The sequence below is a fragment of the Triticum dicoccoides genome, chromosome 1B (assembly GCF_002162155.2).
Source record: "Triticum dicoccoides isolate Atlit2015 ecotype Zavitan chromosome 1B, WEW_v2.0, whole genome shotgun sequence".
NCBI lineage: Eukaryota > Viridiplantae > Streptophyta > Magnoliopsida > Poales > Poaceae > Triticum > Triticum dicoccoides.
The window spans coordinates 159,221,429-159,242,797 of NC_041381.1; the positions used below are offsets into that span (position 1 = coordinate 159,221,429).

The window sequence follows — 21,369 nt, forward strand, 5'->3', positions numbered from 1 at the left end:
CCCCTCGAGATCCCATCTAGAGGGGCCGGCCCCCCTTGCCCCTTCCCCTATAAATAGAGGGGTGAGGGGAGGGCTGCAACACCACAAGCCAAGGCGCAGCCCCTCCCCTCCCCAACACCTCTCCTCTTCCGTACATGCTTGGCGAAGCTCTGACGGAGTACTGCTGCACCAACTGCACCACGCCGTCGTGCTGCCATTGGAGCTGCCTTCCTCAACCTCTCCTCCCTCCTTGCTGGATCAAGACGGAGGAGACGTCGTCCGTCCCGTACGTGTGTTGAACGCGGAGGTGCTGTCCGTTGAGCACTTGGTCATCGGTGATCCGAATCACGTTCGAGTACGACTCCATCATCACCATCCCCTTGAAAGCTTCCGCACGTGATCTACAAGTGGTATGTAGATGCAAACTCACCCCCTTGACTCGTTGCTTAGATGAACTCATAGATGGATCTTGGTGAAACCGTAGGAAAATTTTTAATTTTCTGCAACGTTCCCCAACAGTGGCATCATGAGCTAGGTCTATGCGTAGTTCTCTTTGCACGAGTAGAACACAATTTTGTTGTGGGCGTGGATCTTGTCAACTTACTTGCCCCTACTAGTCTTTTCTTGCTTCAACTGTATTGTGGGATGAAGCGGCCCGGACCAACCTTACACGTACGCTTACGTGAGACCGGTTCCACCGATTAACATGCACTAGTTGCATAAGGTGGCTGGCGGGTGTCTGTCTCTCCCACTTTAGTTGGAGCGTATTCGATGAAAAGGGCCCTTATTAAGGGTAAATAGAAGTTGACAAAATCACGTTGTGGTTATTCGTAGGTAAGAAAACGTTCTTTCTAGAACCCAATTGCAGCCACGTAAAAGATGCAACAACAATTAGAGGACGTCTAACTTGTTTTTGCAGCGATTGATCATGTGATGTGATATGGCCAGAAGTTGTGATGAATGATGAATTGTGATGTATGAGATCATGTTCTTGTAATAGGATTCACGACTTGCATGTCGATGAGTATGACAACCGGCAGGAGCCATAGGAGTTGTCTTTATTTTTTGTATGACCTGCTTGTCATTGAAGAACGCCATGTAACTTACTTTACTTTATTGCTAAACGCGTTAGCCATAGAAGTAGAAGTAGTCGTAGGCGTGACAACTTCATGAAGACACGATGATGGAGATCATGATGATGGAGATCATGGTGTCAAGCCGGTGACAAGATGATCATGGAGCCCCGAAGATGGAGATCAATGGAGCTATATGATATTGGCCATATCATGTCACAACTATATAATTGCATGTGATGTTTATTATGTTTATGCATCTTGTTTACTTAGGATGACGGTAGTAAATAAGATGATCCCTTACAAAATTTCAAGAAGTGTTCTCCCCTAACTGTGCATCGTTGCTACAGTTCGTCGCTTCTAAGCACCACGTGATGATCGGGTGTGATGGATTCTTACGTTCACATACAACGGGTGTAAGACAGTTTTACACAGCGAAAACACTTAGGGTTAACTTGACGAGCCTAGCATGTGCAGACATGGCCTCGGAACACGGAGACCGAAAGGTCGAACACGAGTCGTATGGAAGATACGATCAACATAAAGATGTTCACCGACGATGACTAGTTCGTCTCACGTGATGATCGGACACGGGCTAGTTGACTCGGATCGTGTAACACTTAGATGACAAGAGGGATGTCTAATCTGAGTGGGAGTTCATAATTTGATTAGAACTTAATTATCATGAACTTAGTCTAAAACCTTTGCAAATATGTCTTGTAGATCAAATGGCCAACGCTCATGTCAACATGAACTTCAACGCGTTCCTAGAGAAAACCAAACTGAAAGATGATGGCAGCAACTATACGGACTGGGTCCGGAACCTGAGGATCATCCTCATAGCTGCCAGGAAACAATATGTCCTAGAACGACCGCTAGGTGACGCTCCCGTCCCAGAAAACCAAGACATTATGAATGCTTGGCAAACTCGCGCTGATGATTACTCCCTCGTTCAGTGCGGCATGCTTTACAGCTTAGAACCGGGGCTCCAAAAGCGTTTTGAGCATCACGGAGCATATGAGATGTTCGAAGAGCTGAAACTAGTTTTCCAAGCTCATGCCCGGGTCGAGAGATATGATGTCTCCGACAAGTTCTACAGTTGTAAGATGGAGGAAAACAGTTCTGTCAGTGAGCACATACTCAAGATGTCTGGGTTGCACAACCGTATGACCCAGCTGAATATTAACCTCCCTGATGAGGCGGTCATTGACAGAATCCTCCAGTCGCTCCCACCAAGCTACAAGAGCTTTGTGATGAACTACAACATGCAGGGGATGGAAAAGACCATTCCTGAAGTGTTTTCTATGCTGAAGTCAGCAGAGGCTGAAATCAAGAAAGAACATCAAGTGTTGATGGTCAATAAGACCACTAAGTTCAAGAAGGGCAAGGGTAAGAAGAACTTCAAGAAAGACGGCAAGGAGGTTGCCGCGCCCGGTAAGACAGTTGCCGGGAAGAAGTCAAAGAATGGACCCAAGCCTGAGACTGAGTGCTTTTATTGCAAGGGGAAGGGTCACTGGAAGCGGAACTGCCCCAAATACTTAGCGGATAAGAAGGCCGGCAACACCAAAGGTATATTTGATATACATGTAATTGATGTGTACCTTACCAGTACTCGTAGTAACTCCTGGGTATTTGATACCGGTGCCGTTGCTCATATTTGTAACTCACAGCAGGAGCTGCAGAATAAACGGAGACTGGCGAACGACGAGGTGACGATGCGCGTCGGGAATGGTTCCAGAGTCGATGTGATCGCCGTCGGCACGCTGCCTCTGCATTTACCTACGGGATTAGTTTTGAACCTTAATAATTGTTATTTAGTGCCAAGTTTGAGCATGAACATTGTATCTGGATCTCGTTTAATACGAGATGGCTACTCATTTAAGTCCGAGAATAATGGTTGTTCAATTTATATGAGAGATATGTTTTATGGTCATGCTCCGATGGTCAATGGTTTATTCTTAATGAATCTCGAGCGTAATATTACACATGTTCATAGTGTAGATGCCAAAAGATGTAAAGTTGATAACGATAGTCCCACATACTTGTGGCACTGCCGCCTTGGTCACATTGGTGTCAAGCGCATGAAGAAGCTCCATGCTGATGGACTTTTAGAGTCTCTTGATTATGAATCGTTTGACACATGCGAACCATGCCTCATGGGCAAAATGACCAAGACTCCGTTCTCCGGAACAATGGAGCGAGCAACCAACTTATTGGAAATCATACATACCGATGTGTGCGGTCCAATAAGCGTTGAGACTCGCGGAGGATATCGTTATCTTCTCACTCTCACTGATGACTTAAGTAGATATGGGTATGTCTACTTAATGAAACACAAGTCTGAAACCTTTGAAAAGTTCAAGGAAAATCAGAATGAGGTGGAGAATCAACGTGACCGAAAGATAAAGTTCCTACGATCAGATCATGGAGGAGAATACTTAAGTCACGAATTTGGTACACACTTAAGGAAATGTGGAATCGTTTCACAACTCACGCCGCCTGGAACACCTCAGAGAAACGGTGTGTCCGAACGTCGTAATCGCACTCTATTGGATATGGTACGGTCTATGATGTCTCTTACCGATTTACCGCTATCATTTTGGGGATACGCTCTAGAGACAGCTACATTCACTTTAAATAGGGCACCATATAAATCCGTTGAGACGACACCGTATGAATTATGGTTTGGGAAGAAACCTAAGATGTCGTTTCTAAAAGTTTGGGGATGCGATGCTTATGTCAAGAAACTTCAACCTGAAAAGCTCGAACCCAAGTCGGAAAAATGCGTCTTCATAGGATACCCTAAGGAAACTGTCGGGTATACCTTCTACTTAAGATCCGAGGGCAAAATCTTTGTTGCCAAGAACGGATGCTTTCTGGAAAAAGAGTTTCTCTCGAAAGAGGTAAGTGGGAGGAAAGTAGAACTTGATGAAGTACTACCTCTCGAACGGGAAAGTGGTGCAGCTCAGGAAAATGTTCCTGTGATGCCCACACCAATCGAAGAGGAAAACAATGATGACGATCAAGGTACTTCGGATCAAGTTGCTACTAAACTTCGTAGGTCCACAAGGACACGTTCCACACCAGAGTGGTACGGCAACCCTGTCCTGGAAATCATGTTGTTAGACAACGGTGAACCTTCGAACTATGAAGAAGCGATGGCGGGCCCAGATTCCAACAAATGGCTTGAAGCCATGAAATCCGAGATAGAATCCATGTATGAAAACAAAGTATGGACTTTGACAGACTTGCCCAATGATCGGCGAGCGATAGAAAACAAATGGATCTTTAAGAAGAAGATGGACGCGGATGGAAATGTTACCATCTATAAAGCTCGACTTGTCGCTAAGGGTTATCGGCAAGTTCAAGGGATTGACTACGATGAGACTTTCTCTCCCGTAGCGAAGCTTAAGTCCGTCCGAATCATGTTAGCAATTGCCGCATACTATGATTATGAGATATGGCAGATGGACGTCAAAACGGCATTCCTTAACGGGCATCTTAAGGAAGAACTATATATGATGCAGCCGGAAGGTTTTGTCGATCCTAAGAACGCTAACAAAGTATGCAAGCTCCAGCGATCCATTTATGGGCTGGTGCAAGCATCTCGGAGTTGGAATATTCGCTTTCATGAGATGATCAAAGCGTTTGGGTTTATGCAGACTTATGGAGAAGCCTGCGTTTACAAGAAAGTGAGTGGGAGCTCTGTAGCATTTCTCATATTATATGTAGATGACATACTCTTGATGGGAAATAATATAGAATTTCTGGACAGCATTAAGGCCTACTTGAACAAATGTTTTTCAATGAAGGACCTTGGAGAAGCTGCTTATATATTAGGCATCAAGATCTATAGAGATAGATCGAGACGCCTCATAGGTCTTTCACAAAGCACATACCTTGATAAGATTTTGAAAAGGTTCAAAATGGATGAGTCCAAGAAAGGGTTCTTGCCTATGTTACAAGGTGTGAGATTGAGCTCGGCTCAGTCACCGACCACGGCAAAAGATAAAGAAGAGATGAGTGTCATCCCCTATGCTTCAGCCATAGGATCTATTATGTATGCCATGCTGTGTACCAGACCTGATGTAAACCTTGCCGTGAGTTTGGTAGCAAGATACCAGAGTAATCCCGGCAAGGAACACTGGACAGCGGTCAAGAATATCCTGAAGTACCTGAAAAGGACAAAGGACATGTTTCTCATTTATGGAGGAGACGAAGAGCTTGTCGTAAAGGGTTACGTCGACGCTAGCTTCGACTCAGATCCGGATGACTCTAAGTCACAAACCGGATACGTGTATATGTTGAATGGTGGAGCAGTAAGCTGGTACAGCTGCAAACAGAGCGTCGTGGCGGGATCTACGTGTGAAGCGGAGTACATGGCAGCCTCGGAGGCAGCGCATGAAGCGATTTGGGTGAAGGAGTTCATCACCGACCTAGGAGTCATACCCAATGCGTCGGGGCCAATCAAACTCTTCTGTGACAACAATGGAGCTATTGCCCTTGCCAAGGAGCCCAGGTTTCACAAGAAGAACAGGCACATCAAGCGTCGTTTCAACTCCATCCGTGAAAATGTTCAAGATGGAGACATAGAAATTTGAAAAGTACATACGGATCTGAATGTCGCAGATCCGTTGACTAAACCTCTCTCGCGAACAAAACATGATCAACACCAGAACTCTATGGGTGTTCGATTCATCACAATGTAACTAGATTGGTGACTCTAGTGCAAGTGGGAGACTGTTGGAAATATGCCCTAGAGGCAATAATAAAAGTATTATTATATTTCATTGTTCATGATAATTGTCTTTTATTCATGCTATAACTGTATTATCCGGAAATCGTAATACACGTGTGAATACATAGACCACAATATGTCCCTAGTGAGCCTCTAGTTGACTAGCTCGTTGTGATCAATAAATAGTCATGGTTTCCTGGCTATGGACATTGGATGTCGTTGATAACGGGATCACATCATTAGGAGAATGATGTGATGGACAAGACCCAATCCTAAGCATAGCACAAAGATCGTGTAGTTCGTTTGCTAGAGCTTTGCCAATGTCAAGTATCTCTTCCTTCGACCATGAGATCGTGTAACTCCTGGATACCGTAGGAATGCTTTGGGTGTATCAAATGTCACAACGTAACTGGGTGACTATAAAGGTGCACTACAGGTATCTCCGAAAGTATCTATTGGGTTGACACGGATCGAGACTGGGATTTGTCACTCCGTATGACGGAGAGGTATCTCTGGGCCCACTCGGTAATGCATCATCATAATGAGCTCAAGGTGACCAAGGTGTTGGCCACGGGATCATGCATTACGGTACGAGTAAAGTGACTTGCCGGTAACGAGACTGAACAAGGTATTGGGATACCGACGATCGAGTCTCGGGCAAGTAACGTACCGATTGACAAAGGGAATTGTATACAGGGTTTGATCGAATCCTCGACATCGTGGTTCAACCGATGAAATCATCGAGGAGCATGTGGGAGCCAACATGGGTATCCAGATCCCGCTGTTGGTTATTGACCGGAGAGTGGTCTCGGTCATGTCTGCATGTCTCCCGAACCCGTAGGGTCTACACACTTAAGGTTCGGTGACGCTAGGGTTGTTAGGAAGACTAGTACGTGACTACCGAATGTTGTTTGGAGTCCCGGATGAGATCCCGGACGTCACGAGGAGTTTCGGAATAGTCCGGAGGTGAAGTTTTATATATGGGAAGTTGTTATACGGACACCGGAAAGTTTCGGGGGCTTATCGGTATTGTACCGGGGCCACCGGAGGGGTTCCGGGGGTCCACCGGGAGGGGCCACCCCTCCCGGGGGGACACATGGGGCCGCTTGGGATAGCAGCCAGCCCCTGGTGGGCTGGGCACGCCCCCCATCTTGGGCCCATGCGCCTAGGGTTGGGGGGGAAACCCTAAAGGGGGCGCCCCCCTTGCTTGGGGGGCAAGTCCCCCCCACCCTGGCCGCCGCCCCCCTCTAGATCCCATCTAGAGGGGCCGGCCCCCCTTGCCCCTTCCCCTATAAATAGAGGGGTGAGGGGAGGGCTGCAACACCACAAGCCAAGGCGCAGCCCCTCCCCTCCCCAACACATCTCCTCTTCCGTACATGCTTGGCAAAGCTCTGACGGAGTACTGCTGCACCAACTGCACCATGCCGTCGTGCTGCCATTGGAGCTGCCTTCCTCAATCTCTCCTCCCTCCTTGCTGGATCAAGACGGAGGAGACATCGTCCGTCCCGTATGTGTGTTGAACGCGGAGGTGCTGTCCGTTCACCACTTGGTCATCGGTGATCCGAATCACGTTCGAGTACGACTCCATCATCACCATCCCCTTGAAAGCTTCCGCACGTGATCTACAAGTGGTATGTAGATGCAAACTCACCCCCTTGACTCGTTGCTTAGATGAACTCATAGATGGATCTTGGTGAAACCGTAGGAAAATTTTTAATTTTCTGCAACGTTCCCCAACAAATTGTATATGGGGTTTGATCGAATCCTCGACATCGTGGTTCATCCGATGACATCATCGAGGAGCATGTGGGAGCCAACACGGGTATCCAGATCCCTCTGCTGGTTATTGACCGGAGAGTCTCGGTCATGTCTGCATGTCTCCCGAACCCGTAAGGTCTACACACTTAAGGTTCGGTGACGCTAGGGTTATTAGGAAGACTTGTATGTGATTACCGAAAGTTGTTCGGAGTCCCGGATGAGATCCCGGACGTCACGAGGAGTTCAGGAATGGTCCGGAGGTGAAGTTTTATATATGGGAAGTTGTCATACGGACACCGGAAGAATTCGGGGTCCTATCGGTATTGTACCGGGGCCACCGGAGGGGTTCCGGGGGGGTCCACCGAGAGGGGCCACCCCTCCCGGAGGGCCACATGGGCCGCAAGGGGCAGGGAGCCAGCCCCTGGAGGGCTGGGCGCGCCCCCCACCTTGGGCCCATGCGCCTAGGGTTTGGGGGGAAACCCTAAGGGGGGCGCCCCCCTTGCTTGGGGGGCAAGCCTCCCCTCCCTGGCCACCGCCCCCCCTCTAGATCCCATCTAGAGGGGTCGGCCCCCCTTGCCCCTTCCCCTATAAATAGAGGGGTGAGGGGAGGGCTGCTAGACACAACTCAAGGCGCAGCCCCTCCCCTCCCCAACACCTCTCCTCCTCCGTACGTGCTTGGCGAAGCCCTGTCGGAGTACTGCTGCACCAACTACACCACGCCGTCGTGCTGCCGTTGGAGCTGCCTTCCTCAACCTCTCCTTCCTCCTTTTTGGATCAAGACGGAGGATACGTCGTCCGTCCCGTACGTGTGTTGAACGCGGAGGTGCTGTCTGTTCAGCACTTGGTCATCGGTGATCCGATCACGGCGAGTACGACTCCATCACCACCATCTCCTTGAACGCTTCCGCACCCGATCTACAAGTGGTATGTAGATGCAAACTCACTCCCTTGGCTCGTCGCTTAGATGAACTCATAGATGGATCTTGGTGAAACCGTAGGAAAAATTTTAATTTTCTGCAACGTTCCCCAACAGTGGCATCATGAGCTAGGTCTATGCGTAGTTCTCTTTGCACGAGTAGAACACAATTTTGTTGTGGGCGTAGATCTTGTCAACCTGCTTGCCGCTAGTAGTCTTATCTTGCTTCAGCGGTATTGTGGGATGAAGCGGCCTGGACCAACCTTACACGTACGCTTACGTGAGACCGGTTCCACCGACTGACATGCACTAGTTGCATAAGGTGGCTGGCGGGTGTCTGTCTCTCCCACTTTAGTTGGAGCGGATTCGATGAAAAGGGTCCTTATGAAGGGTAAATAGAAGTTGACAAAATCACGTTGTGGTTATTCGTAGGTAAGAAAGCGTTCTTGCTAGAACCCAATTGCAGCCACGTAAAAGATGCAACAACAATTAGAGGACGTCTAACTTGTTTTTGCAGCGATTGTTCATGTGATGTGATATGGCCAGAAGTTGTGATGAATGATGAATGACATATTGTGATGTATGAGATCATGTTCTTGTAATAGGAATCACGACTTGCATGTCGATGAGTATGACAACTGGCAGGAGCCATAGGAGTTGTCTTTATTTTTTGTATGACCTGCGTGTCATTGAAGAACGCCATGTAACTTACTTTACTTTATTGCTAAACGCGTTAGCCATAGAAGTAGAAGTAGTCGTTGGCGTGACAACTTCATGAAGACACGATGATGGAGATCATGATGATGGAGATCATGGTGTCATGCCGGTGACAAGATGATCATGGAGCCCCGAAGATGGAGATCAATGGAGCTATATGATATTGGCCATATCATGTCACTACTATATAATTGCATGTGATGTTTATTATGTTTATGCATCTTGTTTACTTAGAACGATGGTAGTAAATAAGATGATCCCTTACACCAATTTCAAGAAGTGTTCTCCCCTAACTGTGCATCGTTGCTAAAGTTCGTCGCTTCGAAGCACCACGTGATGATCGGATGTGATAGATCCTTACGTTCACATACAACGGGTGTAAGACAGATTTACACATGCAATACACTTAGGGTTAACTTGACGAGCCTAGCATGTACAGACATGGCCTCGGAACACGGAGACCGAAAGGTCGAACACGAGTCGTATGGAAGATATGATCAACATGAGAATGTTCACCGACGATGACTAGTCCGTCTCACGTGATGATCGGACACAGCCTAGTCGACTCGGATCATGTATCACTTAGATGACTAGAGGGATGTCAAATCTGAGTGGGAGTTCATTATAATAATTTGATTAGATGAACTTAATTATCATGAACTTAGTCTAAAAACCTTTGCAAATATGTCTTGTAGATCAAATGGCCAATGCTCATGTCAACATGAACTTCAACGCGTTCCTAGAGAAAACCAAGCTGAAAGATGATGGCAGCAACTATATGGACTGGATCCGGAACCTGAGGATCATCCTCATTGCAGCCAAGAAAGCATATGTCCTAGATGAACCACTAGGTGAAGCACCCATCCCACAGAACCAAGACGTTATGAACGTTTGGCAAACACGTTCTGATGATTACTCCCTCGTTCAGTGCGGCATGCTTTACAGCTTAGAACCGGGGATCCAAAAGCATTTTGAGCATCATGGAGCATATGAGATGTTCGAAGAGCTGAAACTTGTTTTCCAAGCTCATGCCCGGGTCGAGAGATATGATGTCTCCGACAAGTTCTATAGTTGTAAGATGGAGGAAAACAGTTCTGTCAGTGAGCACATACTCAAGATGTCTGGGTTGCACAACCGTATGACCTAGCTGAATATTAACCTCCCTGATGAGGCGGTCATTGACAGAATCCTTCAGTCGCTCCCACCAAGCTACAAGAGCTTTGTGATGAACTACAATATGCAGGGGATGGAAAAGACCATTCCTGAAGTATTTTCTATGCTGAAGTCAGCAGAGGCTGAAATCAAAAAAGAACATCAAGTGTTGATGGTCAATAAGACCACTAAGTTCAAGAAGGGCAAGGGCAAGAAGAACTTCAAGAAGGACGGCAAGGAGGTTGCCGCGCCCGGTAAGCCTGTTACCGGCAAGAAGTCAAAGAATGGACCCAAGCCTGAGACTGAGTGCTTTTATTGCAAGGGGAAGGGTCACTGGAAGCGGAACTGCCCCAAATACTTAGCGGATAAGAAGGCCGGCAACACCAAAGGTATATTTGATATACATGTAATTGATGTGTACCTTACTAGTACTCGTAGTAACTCCTGGGTATTTGATACCGATGCCGTTGCTATTTGTAACTCACAGCAGGAGCTGCGGAATAAGCGGAGACTGGCGAAGGACGAGGTGACGATGCGCGTCGGGAATGGTTCCAGAGTTGATGTGATCGCCGTCGGCACGCTACCTCTACATTTACCTACGGGATTAGTTTTGAACCTTAATAATTGTTATTTCGTGCCAAGTTTGAGCATGAACATTGTATCTGGATCTCGTTTGATACGAGATGGCTACTCATTTAAATCCGAGAATAATGGTTGTTCTATTTATATGAGAGATATGTTTTATGGTCATGCTCCGATGGTCAATGGTTTATTCTTAATGAATCTCGAGTATAGTGTTACACATATTCATAGCGTGAATACCAAAAGATGTAAAGTTGATAACGATAGTCCCACATACTTGTGGCACTGCCGCCTTGGTCACATTGGTGTCAAGCGCATGAAGAAGCTTCATGCTGATGGACTTTTGGAGTCTCTCGATTATGAATCATTTGACACATGCGAACCATGCCTCATGGGCAAGATGACCAAGACTCCGTTCTCCGGAACAATGGAGCGAGCAACCAACTTGTTGGAAATCATACATACCGATGTGTGCGGTCCAATGAGCGTTGAGGCTCGCGGAGGATATCGTTATGTTCTCACTCTCACAGATGACTTGAGTAGATATGGGTATGTCTACTTAATGAAACACAAGTCTGAGACCTTTGAAAAGTTCAAGGAATTTCAGAATGAGGTAGAGAATCAACGTGACCGAAAGATAAAATTCCTACGATCAGATCGTGGAGGAGAATACTTAAGTCATGAATTTGGTACACACTTAAGGAAATATGGAATCGTTTCACAACTAACGCCGCCTGGAACACCTCAGCGTAACGGTGTGTCCGAACGTCGTAATCGCACTCTATTGGATATGGTGCGGTCTATGATGTCTCTTACCGATTTACCGCTATCATTTTGGGGATACGCTCTAGAGACAGCTACATTCACTTTAAATAGGGCACCGTCTAAATCCGTTGAGACGACACCGTATGAATTATGGTTTGGGAAGAAACTTAAGCTGTCGTTTCTAAAAGTTTGGGGATGCGATGCTTATGTCAAGAAATTTCAACCTGAAAAGCTCGAACCCAAGTCGGAAAAATGCGTCTTCATAGGATACCCTAAGGAAACCGTTGGGTATACCTTCTACTTAAGATCCGAGGGCAAGGTCTTTGTTGCCAAGAACGGATCCTTTCTGGAAAAAGAGTTTCTCTCGAAAGAAGTAAGTGGGAGGAAAGTAGAACTCGATGAAGTACTACCTCTTGAACGGGATAGTAGTGCAGCTCAGGAAAATGTTCCTGTGATGCCTACACCAACTGAAGATGAAAATAATGATGATGATCAAGGTACTTCAGATCAAGTTGCTACTGAACTTCGTAGGTCCACAAGGACACGTTCCGCACCAGAGTGGTACGGCAACCCTGTCCTGGAAATCATGTTGTTAGACAACGGTGAACCTTCAAACTATGAAGAAGCGATGGCGGGCCCAGATTCCAACAAATGGCTTGAAGCCATGAAATCCGAGATAGAATCCATGTATGAAAACAAAGTATGGACTTTGACAGACTTGCCCGATGATCGGCGAGCGATAGAAAACAAATGGATCTTTAAGAAGAAGACGGACGGGATGGCAATGTTACCATCTATAAAGCTCGACTTGTCGCTAAGGGTTATCGACAAGTTCAAGGGATTGACTACGATGAGACATTCTCTCCCGTAGCGAAGCTGAAGTCCGTCCGAATCATGTTAGCAATTGCCGCATACTATGATTATGAGATATGGCAAATAGACGTCAAAACAACATTCCTTAACGAGCATCTTAAGGAAGAACTGTATATGATGCAGCCGGAAGGTTTTGTCGATCCTAAGAACGCTAACAAAGTATGCAAGCTCCAGCGATCCATTTATGGGCTGGTGCAAGCATCTCGGAGTTGGAATATTCGCTTTGATGAGATGATCAAAGCGTTTGGGTTTATGCAGACTTATGGAGAAGCCTGCGTTTACAAGAAAGTGAGTGGGAGCTCTGTAGCATTTCTCATATTATATGTAGATGACATACTCTTGATGGGAAATGATATAGAACTTTTGGACAGCATTAAGGCCTATTTGAATAAGTGTTTTTTAATGAAGGACCTTGGAGAAGCTGCTTATATATTAGGCATCAAGATCTATAGGGATAGATCAAGACGCCTCATAGGTCTTTCACAAAGCACATACCTTGATAAGATTTTGAAGAAGTTCAAAATGGATCAGTCCAAGAAGGGGTTCTTGCCTGTATTGCAAGGTGTGAGATTGAGCTTGGCTCAATGCCCGACCACGGCAAAAGATAAAGAAGAGATGAGTGTCATCCCCTATGCTTCAGCCATAGGATCTATTATGTATGCCATGCTGTGTACCAGACCTGATGTAAACCTTGCCGTAAGTTTGGTAGGTAGGTACCAAAGTAATCCCGACAAGGAACACTGGACAGCAGTCAAGAATATCCTGAAGTACCTGAAAAGGACAAAGGACATGTTTCTCGTTTATGGAGGTGACGAAGAGCTCGTCGTAAAGGGTTACGTCGACGCTAGCTTCGACACAGATCTGGATGACTCTAATTCACAAACCGGATACGTGTATATGTTGAATGGTGGAGCAGTAAGCTGGTGCAGCTGCAAGCAAAGCGTTGTGGCGGGATCTACATGTGAAGCGGAGTACATGGCAGCCTCGGAGGCAGCGCATGAAGCTATTTGGGTGAAGGAGTTCATCACCGACCTAGGAGTCATACCCAATGCGTCGGGGCCGATCAAACTGACATAGAAATTTGCAAAGTACATACGGATCTGAATGTCGCAGATCTGTTGACTAAACCTCTCTCGCGAGCAAAACATGATCAGCACCAGAACTCTATGGGTGTTCGATTCATCACAATGTAACTAGATTATTGACTCTAGTGCAAGTGGGAGACTGTTGGAAATATGCCCTAGAGGCAATAATAAAAGTGTTATTATTATATTTCTTTGTTCATGATAATAGTCTTTTATTCATGCTATAACTGTATTATCCGGAAATCATGATACACGTGTGAATACATAGACCATAATATGTCCCTAGTGAGCCTCTAGTTGACTAGCTCGTTGTGATCAACAGATAGTCATGGTTTCCTGGCTATGGACATTGGATGTCGTTGATAACGGGATCACATCATTAGGAGAATGATGTGATGGACAAGACCCAATCCTAAGCATAGCACAAAGATCGTGTAGTTCGTTTGGTAGAGTTTTTCCAATGTTAAGTATCTCTTCCTTCGACCATGAGATCATGTAACTCCCGGATACCGTAGGAGTGCTTTGGATGTATCAAACGTCACAACGTAACTGGGTGATTATAAAGGTGCACTACAGGTATCTCCGAAAGTGTCTGTTGGGTTGACACGGATCGAGACTGGGATTTGTCACTCCGTATGACGGAGAGGTATCTCTGGGCCCACTCGGTAATGCATCATCATAATGAGCTCAAAGTGACCAAGTGGTTGATCACGGGATCATGCATTACGGTACGATTAAAGTGACTTGCCGGTAACGAGACTGAACAAGGTATTGGGATACCGACGATCGAGTCTCGGGCAAGTAACGTACCGATTGACAAAAGGAATTGTATACGGGGTTTGATCGAATCCTCGACATCGTGGTTCATCCGATGACATCATCGAGGAGCATGTGGGAGCCAACATGGGTATCCAGATCCCGCTGTTGGTTATTGACCGGAGAGTCTCGGTCATGTCTGCATGTCTCCCGAACCCGTAGGGTCTACACACTTAAGGTTCGGTGACGCTAGGGTTATTAGGAAGACTTATATGTGATTACCGAAAGTTGTTCGGAGTCCCGGATGAGATCCCGGACGTCACGAGGAGTTCCAGAATGGTCCGAAGGTGAAGTTTTATATATGGGAAGTTGTCATACGGACACCGGAAGAATTCGGGGTCCTATCAGTATTGTACCGGGGCCACCGGAGGGGTTCCGGGGGGGTCCACCGGGAGGGGCCACCCCTCCCGGAGGGCCACATGGGCCGCAAGGGGCAGGGAGCCAGCCCCTGGAGGGCTGGGCGCGCCCCCCAGCTTGGGCCCATGCGCCTAGGGTTTGGGGGAAACCCTAAGGGGGGCGCCCCCCTTGCTTGGGGGGCAAGCCTCCCCTTCCTGGCCGCCGCCCCCCCGCTAGATCCCATCTAGAGGGGTCGGTCCCCCTTGCCCCTTCCCCTATAAATAGAGGGGTGAGGGGAGGGCTGCTAGACACAACTCAAGACGCAGCCCCTCCCCTCCCCAACACCTCTCCTCCTCCGTACGTGCTTGGCGAAGCCCTGTCGGAGTACTGCTGCACCAACTACACCACGCCATCGTGCTGCCGTTGGAGCTGCCTTCCTCAACCTCTCCTTCCTCCTTGCTGGATCAAGACGGAGGAGACGTCGTCCGTCTCGTACGTGTGTTGAACGCGGAAGTGTTGTCCGTTCAGCACTTGGTCATCGGTGATCCGAATTACGGCGAGTACGACTCCATCATCACCATCCCCTTGAACGCTTCCGCACCCGATCTACAAGTGGTATGTAGATGCAAACTCACTCCCTTGACTCGTTGCTTAGATGAACTCATAGATGGATCTTGGTGAAACATAGGAAAAATTTTAATTTTCTGCAACGTTCCCCAACAAGAGAGGCATCCTCGTTCGCCACCATCTTCCTCATCGTCGGGATCAGCACGGGTAGAGGATGATGAGCACTTTAGTTTATCGGCCACAGCCTTGGCAGTGTGGCGGGCATTGATGACGAGACTGTCAACGCAGCTCTAGGCATCCAAATCGGCAGCATGGCAGGTGCCCTCGAGCGCGTCCTGGATGTGGAAGTAGTCGAGCTCATCTAGCACGTCGTCGGCACCATATGCCAGCTCCCGCAGCTTATGCAGAAGCTCCTTGAGCGCAGGGCTCCGGATGTCCCTACCCTGTGCATTGTCGAGCATCTCTTGTGCGTAGAGGAGCTGCATCTTGAGGGCGTCGATGTTAGCTCCCAGCCCAGCGCTAGCTGCCCATGACTCAAGCAGGCCGTCCGTGACGGGTGCCAACGCCTTGCCAACCACCCACAGCGCCGCGTTCACGGCGAAGTCCATGGTGATGCAGATGCAGTTAATAAGTCACCTGCAGTAGGTACAGGTGATGTCAATTGTTTGTTGCAAGAGGAGGACTAGCCTGAAGGAGCATAAACTTGGCGAAAGATGTGCGTGCTGAATTATTGATACGAACCTCCTGCCACCAAGGCGACGAGCTTCGACGGAGGAATGCAGAGTGGCCGTTTTCTCTTCTGTTGCGGAACTTACTTTTTTGCTAGCAGATGCAGAGCTGGTGGATGTGAAGAGACATGGCTGGAGTATTGGAATAGAGAGGGATGAAATGTGTGTAGGCGCAGGGGAGATATGGGAGATGGGATTTATATAGACCCTGGGCAGCGACCTCGAGTTAATTCAATCCAACCCAATCAACTGAAGCAATGGTAGATCTACACCCAACCCAACGGCTAGGAACGAGCTAAGCAATAATTGTCTTGCCTGCTAAGCACGCGGTCGAGCGACTGTGATGAGGCTTTGGATCTCATCACTCATCAGTGGTCCGCAAACATCGATTTTTTTTTTACCGTGCCCTACATCTACTCATCTTCCCACTCGGCATCACGCTTGGCCTCAAATATTAGGGGAAGGGTTACATGGTCTTAACTCCGTAAATATTTTAGGAGAAGGGTTAGATGATCTTTAACTCCTACAAGACGGTATTTAGGAGTTACAAATTTTTAGAGGAAGGACTAAAGATGCTCTAGTAATCATGGACAGTCATATAGAGGCAGGCAGTTGTCGGTGGAAAATATGAATTATTGGATGGGACAATTTGTAGAGGACATAAATAGTGTCTTGGGCCACTCTATTCTATTGATTGCTAACCTCTCTATTCTCTCTCATACACACGTACCTTCACTTAATAGGAGTATGATCTGATTATTAGAATGGTTCCTGTTTACTTGCGGGCCTTAACATTTTAACTCCTCGTAGTTGCGACAAGCACGAAAATATAATTTTGGTACTACCAGATGCCTGCCCAATCGTTGTTCAAAAAATATGCCCCCACTCCACGTTTATGGTTTTCCTAATCATGATTTTACTATGATCCAAGAGCATATTGTTGTTGGAAGCTAAAAACGCTGCCCGCAAGGCAGGTCTATTTAGCACCGAGTTAAACTTTAAAAAGTTTGACATAACACAAAGCTAATATACGAAATAAAGAAAAGGAAGAAGTAGCTGACTAGTATCATCACAGTAGTTATACCAATGTACTCGTAAAGAGACAGCTGTTGGTGGAAAACACCAATCGTTAGATCGGACAAGTCGTAGAGAGGACATAGTACCAATGAATTTCTTGGGCCACTTAATTCTATTGATTGCTAGCCGTTCTGTTTCTCTGTCACCCACCTACCTTCAGTTATTCTGATGACAGTGAAGTTGGGCAACCACCGATGGCTGCCAGTCCTTGGATTAATCGATCTGAGAAGCCATTGTAATTTGCAATAATGAACAGAGGAACAGACCAAGCCTTACCTGCAAGGCTAGGAGTTCAAGATGGGAATGGGCCGGGTCGGCCTGCTGGGTCACTGACCCGGCCCAAAAGATTGAGGCCAATGGGCCAGGTGGGTTGGCCCTAAGTGATATACGGGTCAGTGGAGCCGGCACCGTGCGACCCGATGGGTCAGATGGGTCGACCCAGCAAATCGCTATGCGCAGTCGCTGCCGCCCGCCTCCAAGCATCTCTGTCGTTGCCAGCCGTCCCAAGCATCTCTGCTGCTGCCGGCGTTCCTCCTGCTCCTTGTGCACCTCCTGGTCGCCGTCGTATCGCTCGCCGTCTCACGGTACTGGTCGCCGTCAAGCTCGCCGTCCCACTGTCCCGGTCGCCGTTCCGTTCCTCTCCGACTTGTCCAGCTCGTCATCCCGGTGGCCTTCATGGTCTCCGGATTGTGCTCACTCTTGCCTGCTTCCTCCCCTTCCCAGTGCAACTGCAAGCCAAGCACACGTGAGACTAGATTGCCCCGTTTTGGTTATTGGTCAGTGCATATGTGTAGATTCTGTAGTAGGAGTTTCAGTTTAGTAGATTCTGTAAAGTACTGCAGAATTCAGTGTACATATAGTACGAGTTTCAGTGCGTAAATAAGGATTTTGGAGTTTCAGTGCGTACAAGGATTCTGCACAGGTGAGACTACTATAGCTTCAGTGTAGATTCTTGAGTAGTTTCAGTGTTGGTTGTGCAATAGTTCCGCTGCGTATGTCTATACGAGTTTTTGTCAATCTCCTAGACTGCATACATGGAATTTTTGGGTGCTGGTAAAGACTACTCCTTTCATGCAGCTTGGAGTACCATAGGCATTTTTTCAGCAGAAATAAGTGTGAACTCACTGAATTTTGGGTCGGCCTTATTTACCCAATGGGTCAGTGAAGCCACAATTTTTAGATGAAATGGACCGACCCATGGCCTCACATATTGACCTTGGGGCCACGGGGCCAAGTCCAAGGCCAGGTCCGGGTCGGCCCATTCCCATCTTGAGCTAGGAGGCCAGCTGTAGTCCCGACCCGCAGGAGCATTCCGTCGAATACCTCGTCCGCGCCCCCGAACACGGAAGCGGAACGCTCGGCCACAGCCGCACGTCGTGCATAGGATGAGACAATCAGCACCGCCGGGGGAGGACTGGTAGAGCGGCTCGCCGTCGCAGTCGCACTCGGAAGCGAGGCGGAGGCGGTGGCGAGGCGGAGATCGAGTTTGGTCTGAGCGGGAGAGTTAGGGAGAGGTACGATGACATGGACGCCGTTCGCGAGCGAGAAGGTCGAGCCGAGAGCCCGAGACACCAGCGTGAAAGGCTACACACGCGAGGCTGGGAAATATATATTTTTCGAGTCTTTTTTATCTTACTTTTTTTTCCGGTCTTTCTGTGACATATGCGTGGTTTTGTGAGACAATTTTATCTTACTACCTCCGTCCCGGTGTATAAGTCATTCGCGTAATTCTAGGTCATAGATTTGAGGAATTAAATATGTGTTACGTGTCATGAAAAGTATATCACTAGATTTCTACACGGATGTTGTTTCTATGTATATATATATATTTTTTGTCACATATAATGCATATTTAGATAGTTAAATTGTCGACCTAAAACTACGTAAATGACTTGTACACTGGGACGAAAGTAGTAATAAGTCTGACACACAATCCAAACATGGTAATACTAGGTTATAAGCAATCATAATTAATATGGATTGGACAGAGTAATAAAATATGTGTATAATGTGTTATCACTTAGCCTTATCTCTACAAGCGGACTCTCAAATCCTTTCTCGATGTTTTGGTGGACAACCCGTTGCCACCAGGTTACAAAATTATCACTCATCTGAACCCCTCACACCCAGCCCAAACGTTCGGGTTGTCTGGCATCTCCCGAAACAAGACCATCTGTGTGGCGGATGCAGGGCAGTCCGGACGGCACCACCACCATTGACAATGAGACCTCTCCATTTTGCATATTCCTATGTCGACGAGTACTACAGTCTATCTGGAAATGCCAAGGGGAAGGCCCAGTTTCTACTGATCGATATAGTATCTCTTTATCGTACTTCGCTATGGAACAATCTATGTCCAGTTTAGTTGTGCTAATTTCACGTTGCATGAATTGCATGGATTTGGGGGTTTTCATGTGAGGGGGGCGGTTGTGGACGTGGATATTTGAGAGGTGACTGCCAGACGCATCCACAGACATACAGGGGCTCAAATTATCACATTCCGATTTTAGATGCTCTAACAGAAAAAGAACACTTTATGCAAGGGTTAAGGCAAGGGGATCCTATGTCACCGATCCTATTCAACATAATGGTTGATATACTGACTATTTTAATAGGACGGGCTAAGGATGCGGGGCAGGTAGGTGGCCTTGTTCCGCACCTAGTTGATGGCGGTATCTTCATCCTTCAGTATGTTGATGATACTATCATCTTTATGGAGCACGACTTGGCGAAAGCGAGAAACATGAAGCTTTTGTTATGCTTATTTGAACAATTGTCTGGGCTCAAAATTAACTTCCACAAGAGCGAACTGTTCTGTTTTGGAAGAGTTAATGATGACCAGGAGGCGTATAAACAATTGTTCAGATGTGAATTGGGCACGTTACCGTTCACTTATTTAGGTATACCGTATACCCATTCATCATCGCAAGCTGACTAACAAAGAGTGGAAATGCATCGAGGATCCTTTTGAGAAGAAACTGAGCTGTTGGAAAGGGAAGCTCATGTCATATGGAGGGCGATTAATTTTGATTAATTCGGTCCTCACCAGTATGCCTATGTTTGTCACATCCCTACTTCTGGCCTGACCTATGCTTGCTTCCATGTGTGCATCATGTTTAAATTCAAATGAAATTTGAATTGAGGAATTTTCAAAAGCCTCAGGAAACCTCTAAAAATAACCAACATTTAAATCTTCTCAAATGAGTCCAAGAAAATGTTCCTGTTATTCCATGGAAATATTGGTAAGAGGTAAAATTTAAACCAATATTTTTGGAGTCACAGAGATATTTATTTCGGCCATTTTTGAATTAATATTTAATATATATTAAATATGACTCCAACAATTCTGAAAGTTTGTGAGTGGCTTTGTATATATTTTAGCAAGCCACATAAAAACCTACAGAATTTATTTAAATGATTTAGTTGCTAAACTAAATCAAAACAGAGGAAGAAAAAAATAGAAAACAATAAGTAAAAGGAAAGAGCAGAAGAACTACCTGGCGCTCACCTCTCAGCCCACCTGGCCCAACTCCAGCTGGCGGCCCAGCCCGCCACCGCTACCCCCCTGTCGCCTTCCTCCTCTGCCAGGAGGACGCGCGTGCGGCCGACGCGCGCACGCACGCGCCCCGGCCACCTCCTCCCTCCTAGCCTGCCTGGCTCCCCCTCGTCGCGCCTAGACGACGCCAGCGCGACGCCTGGACGCCCTGGACCTTCCTCTCTCTCCCCCGAACGCTCTCCCCCTCCTCTGTTCTTTCCGCCCGAGCGCCTCCGTCGCCACCGACGCCGTTCGCCGCGGCCACAGCCACCGCCTCGCCTCCCCGACGCCTCCCAAAGCTCCGCCACCATCCATTACACCTCCTAGAGCAAGCCCCGAGTGCCGGACGCCCCAAGATGACCGCCTCGACTCCGTCTTCAAGCTTCGGTCGCCGGTGATCGCCCTCGACGATTCGTCATCCTCAGCACGCCCCCGGCTACCCCGAGCATCGCTTCGTGATCTACGTGAGCCCTGCCGTCTTTCCCCTCTCTTCTCGCTGCGGAACGCACCCTCTAGCCGCCCTAATCACCGGAGCCGATTGCTCCTCGCCGCCGGCCATGGCGCCGCCGTGGCCAGGGCCAGCCCAGCTTGTGCCCGAGCATGTTACCAAGTTCGCCGCCCTCCCAGGAGCCCGCAGCGCCCTCCCGTTTCCCCACTAGTGCACCGCAGCGC

At 47.6% G+C, this 21,369-nt stretch overlaps 1 protein-coding gene across 1 annotated transcript; it reads right to left on the reverse strand.

Annotated features, from left to right (window-relative positions):
• Window positions 1-15,429: 15,429 nt before the first annotated feature.
• Window positions 15,430-16,285, reverse strand: LOC119325402. The gene is made up of 2 exons (XM_037599159.1): window positions 16,099-16,285; window positions 15,430-15,993 (listed from the first exon to the last, which is right to left on the reverse strand). Exon 2 carries the CDS (start codon window positions 15,963-15,965, stop codon window positions 15,648-15,650), a length of 318 nt encoding a protein of 105 aa, XP_037455056.1. The 5' UTR covers window positions 15,966-15,993; window positions 16,099-16,285; the 3' UTR covers window positions 15,430-15,647.
• Between the last annotated feature and the right edge of the window lie 5,084 nt (window positions 16,286-21,369).

Excerpts from the sequence above, each read along its gene's own strand:
- LOC119325402 (XM_037599159.1), bottom strand. The coding sequence starts at position 15,965 with ATGGACTTCGCCGTGAACGCGGCGCTGTGGGTGGTTGGCAAGGCGTTG.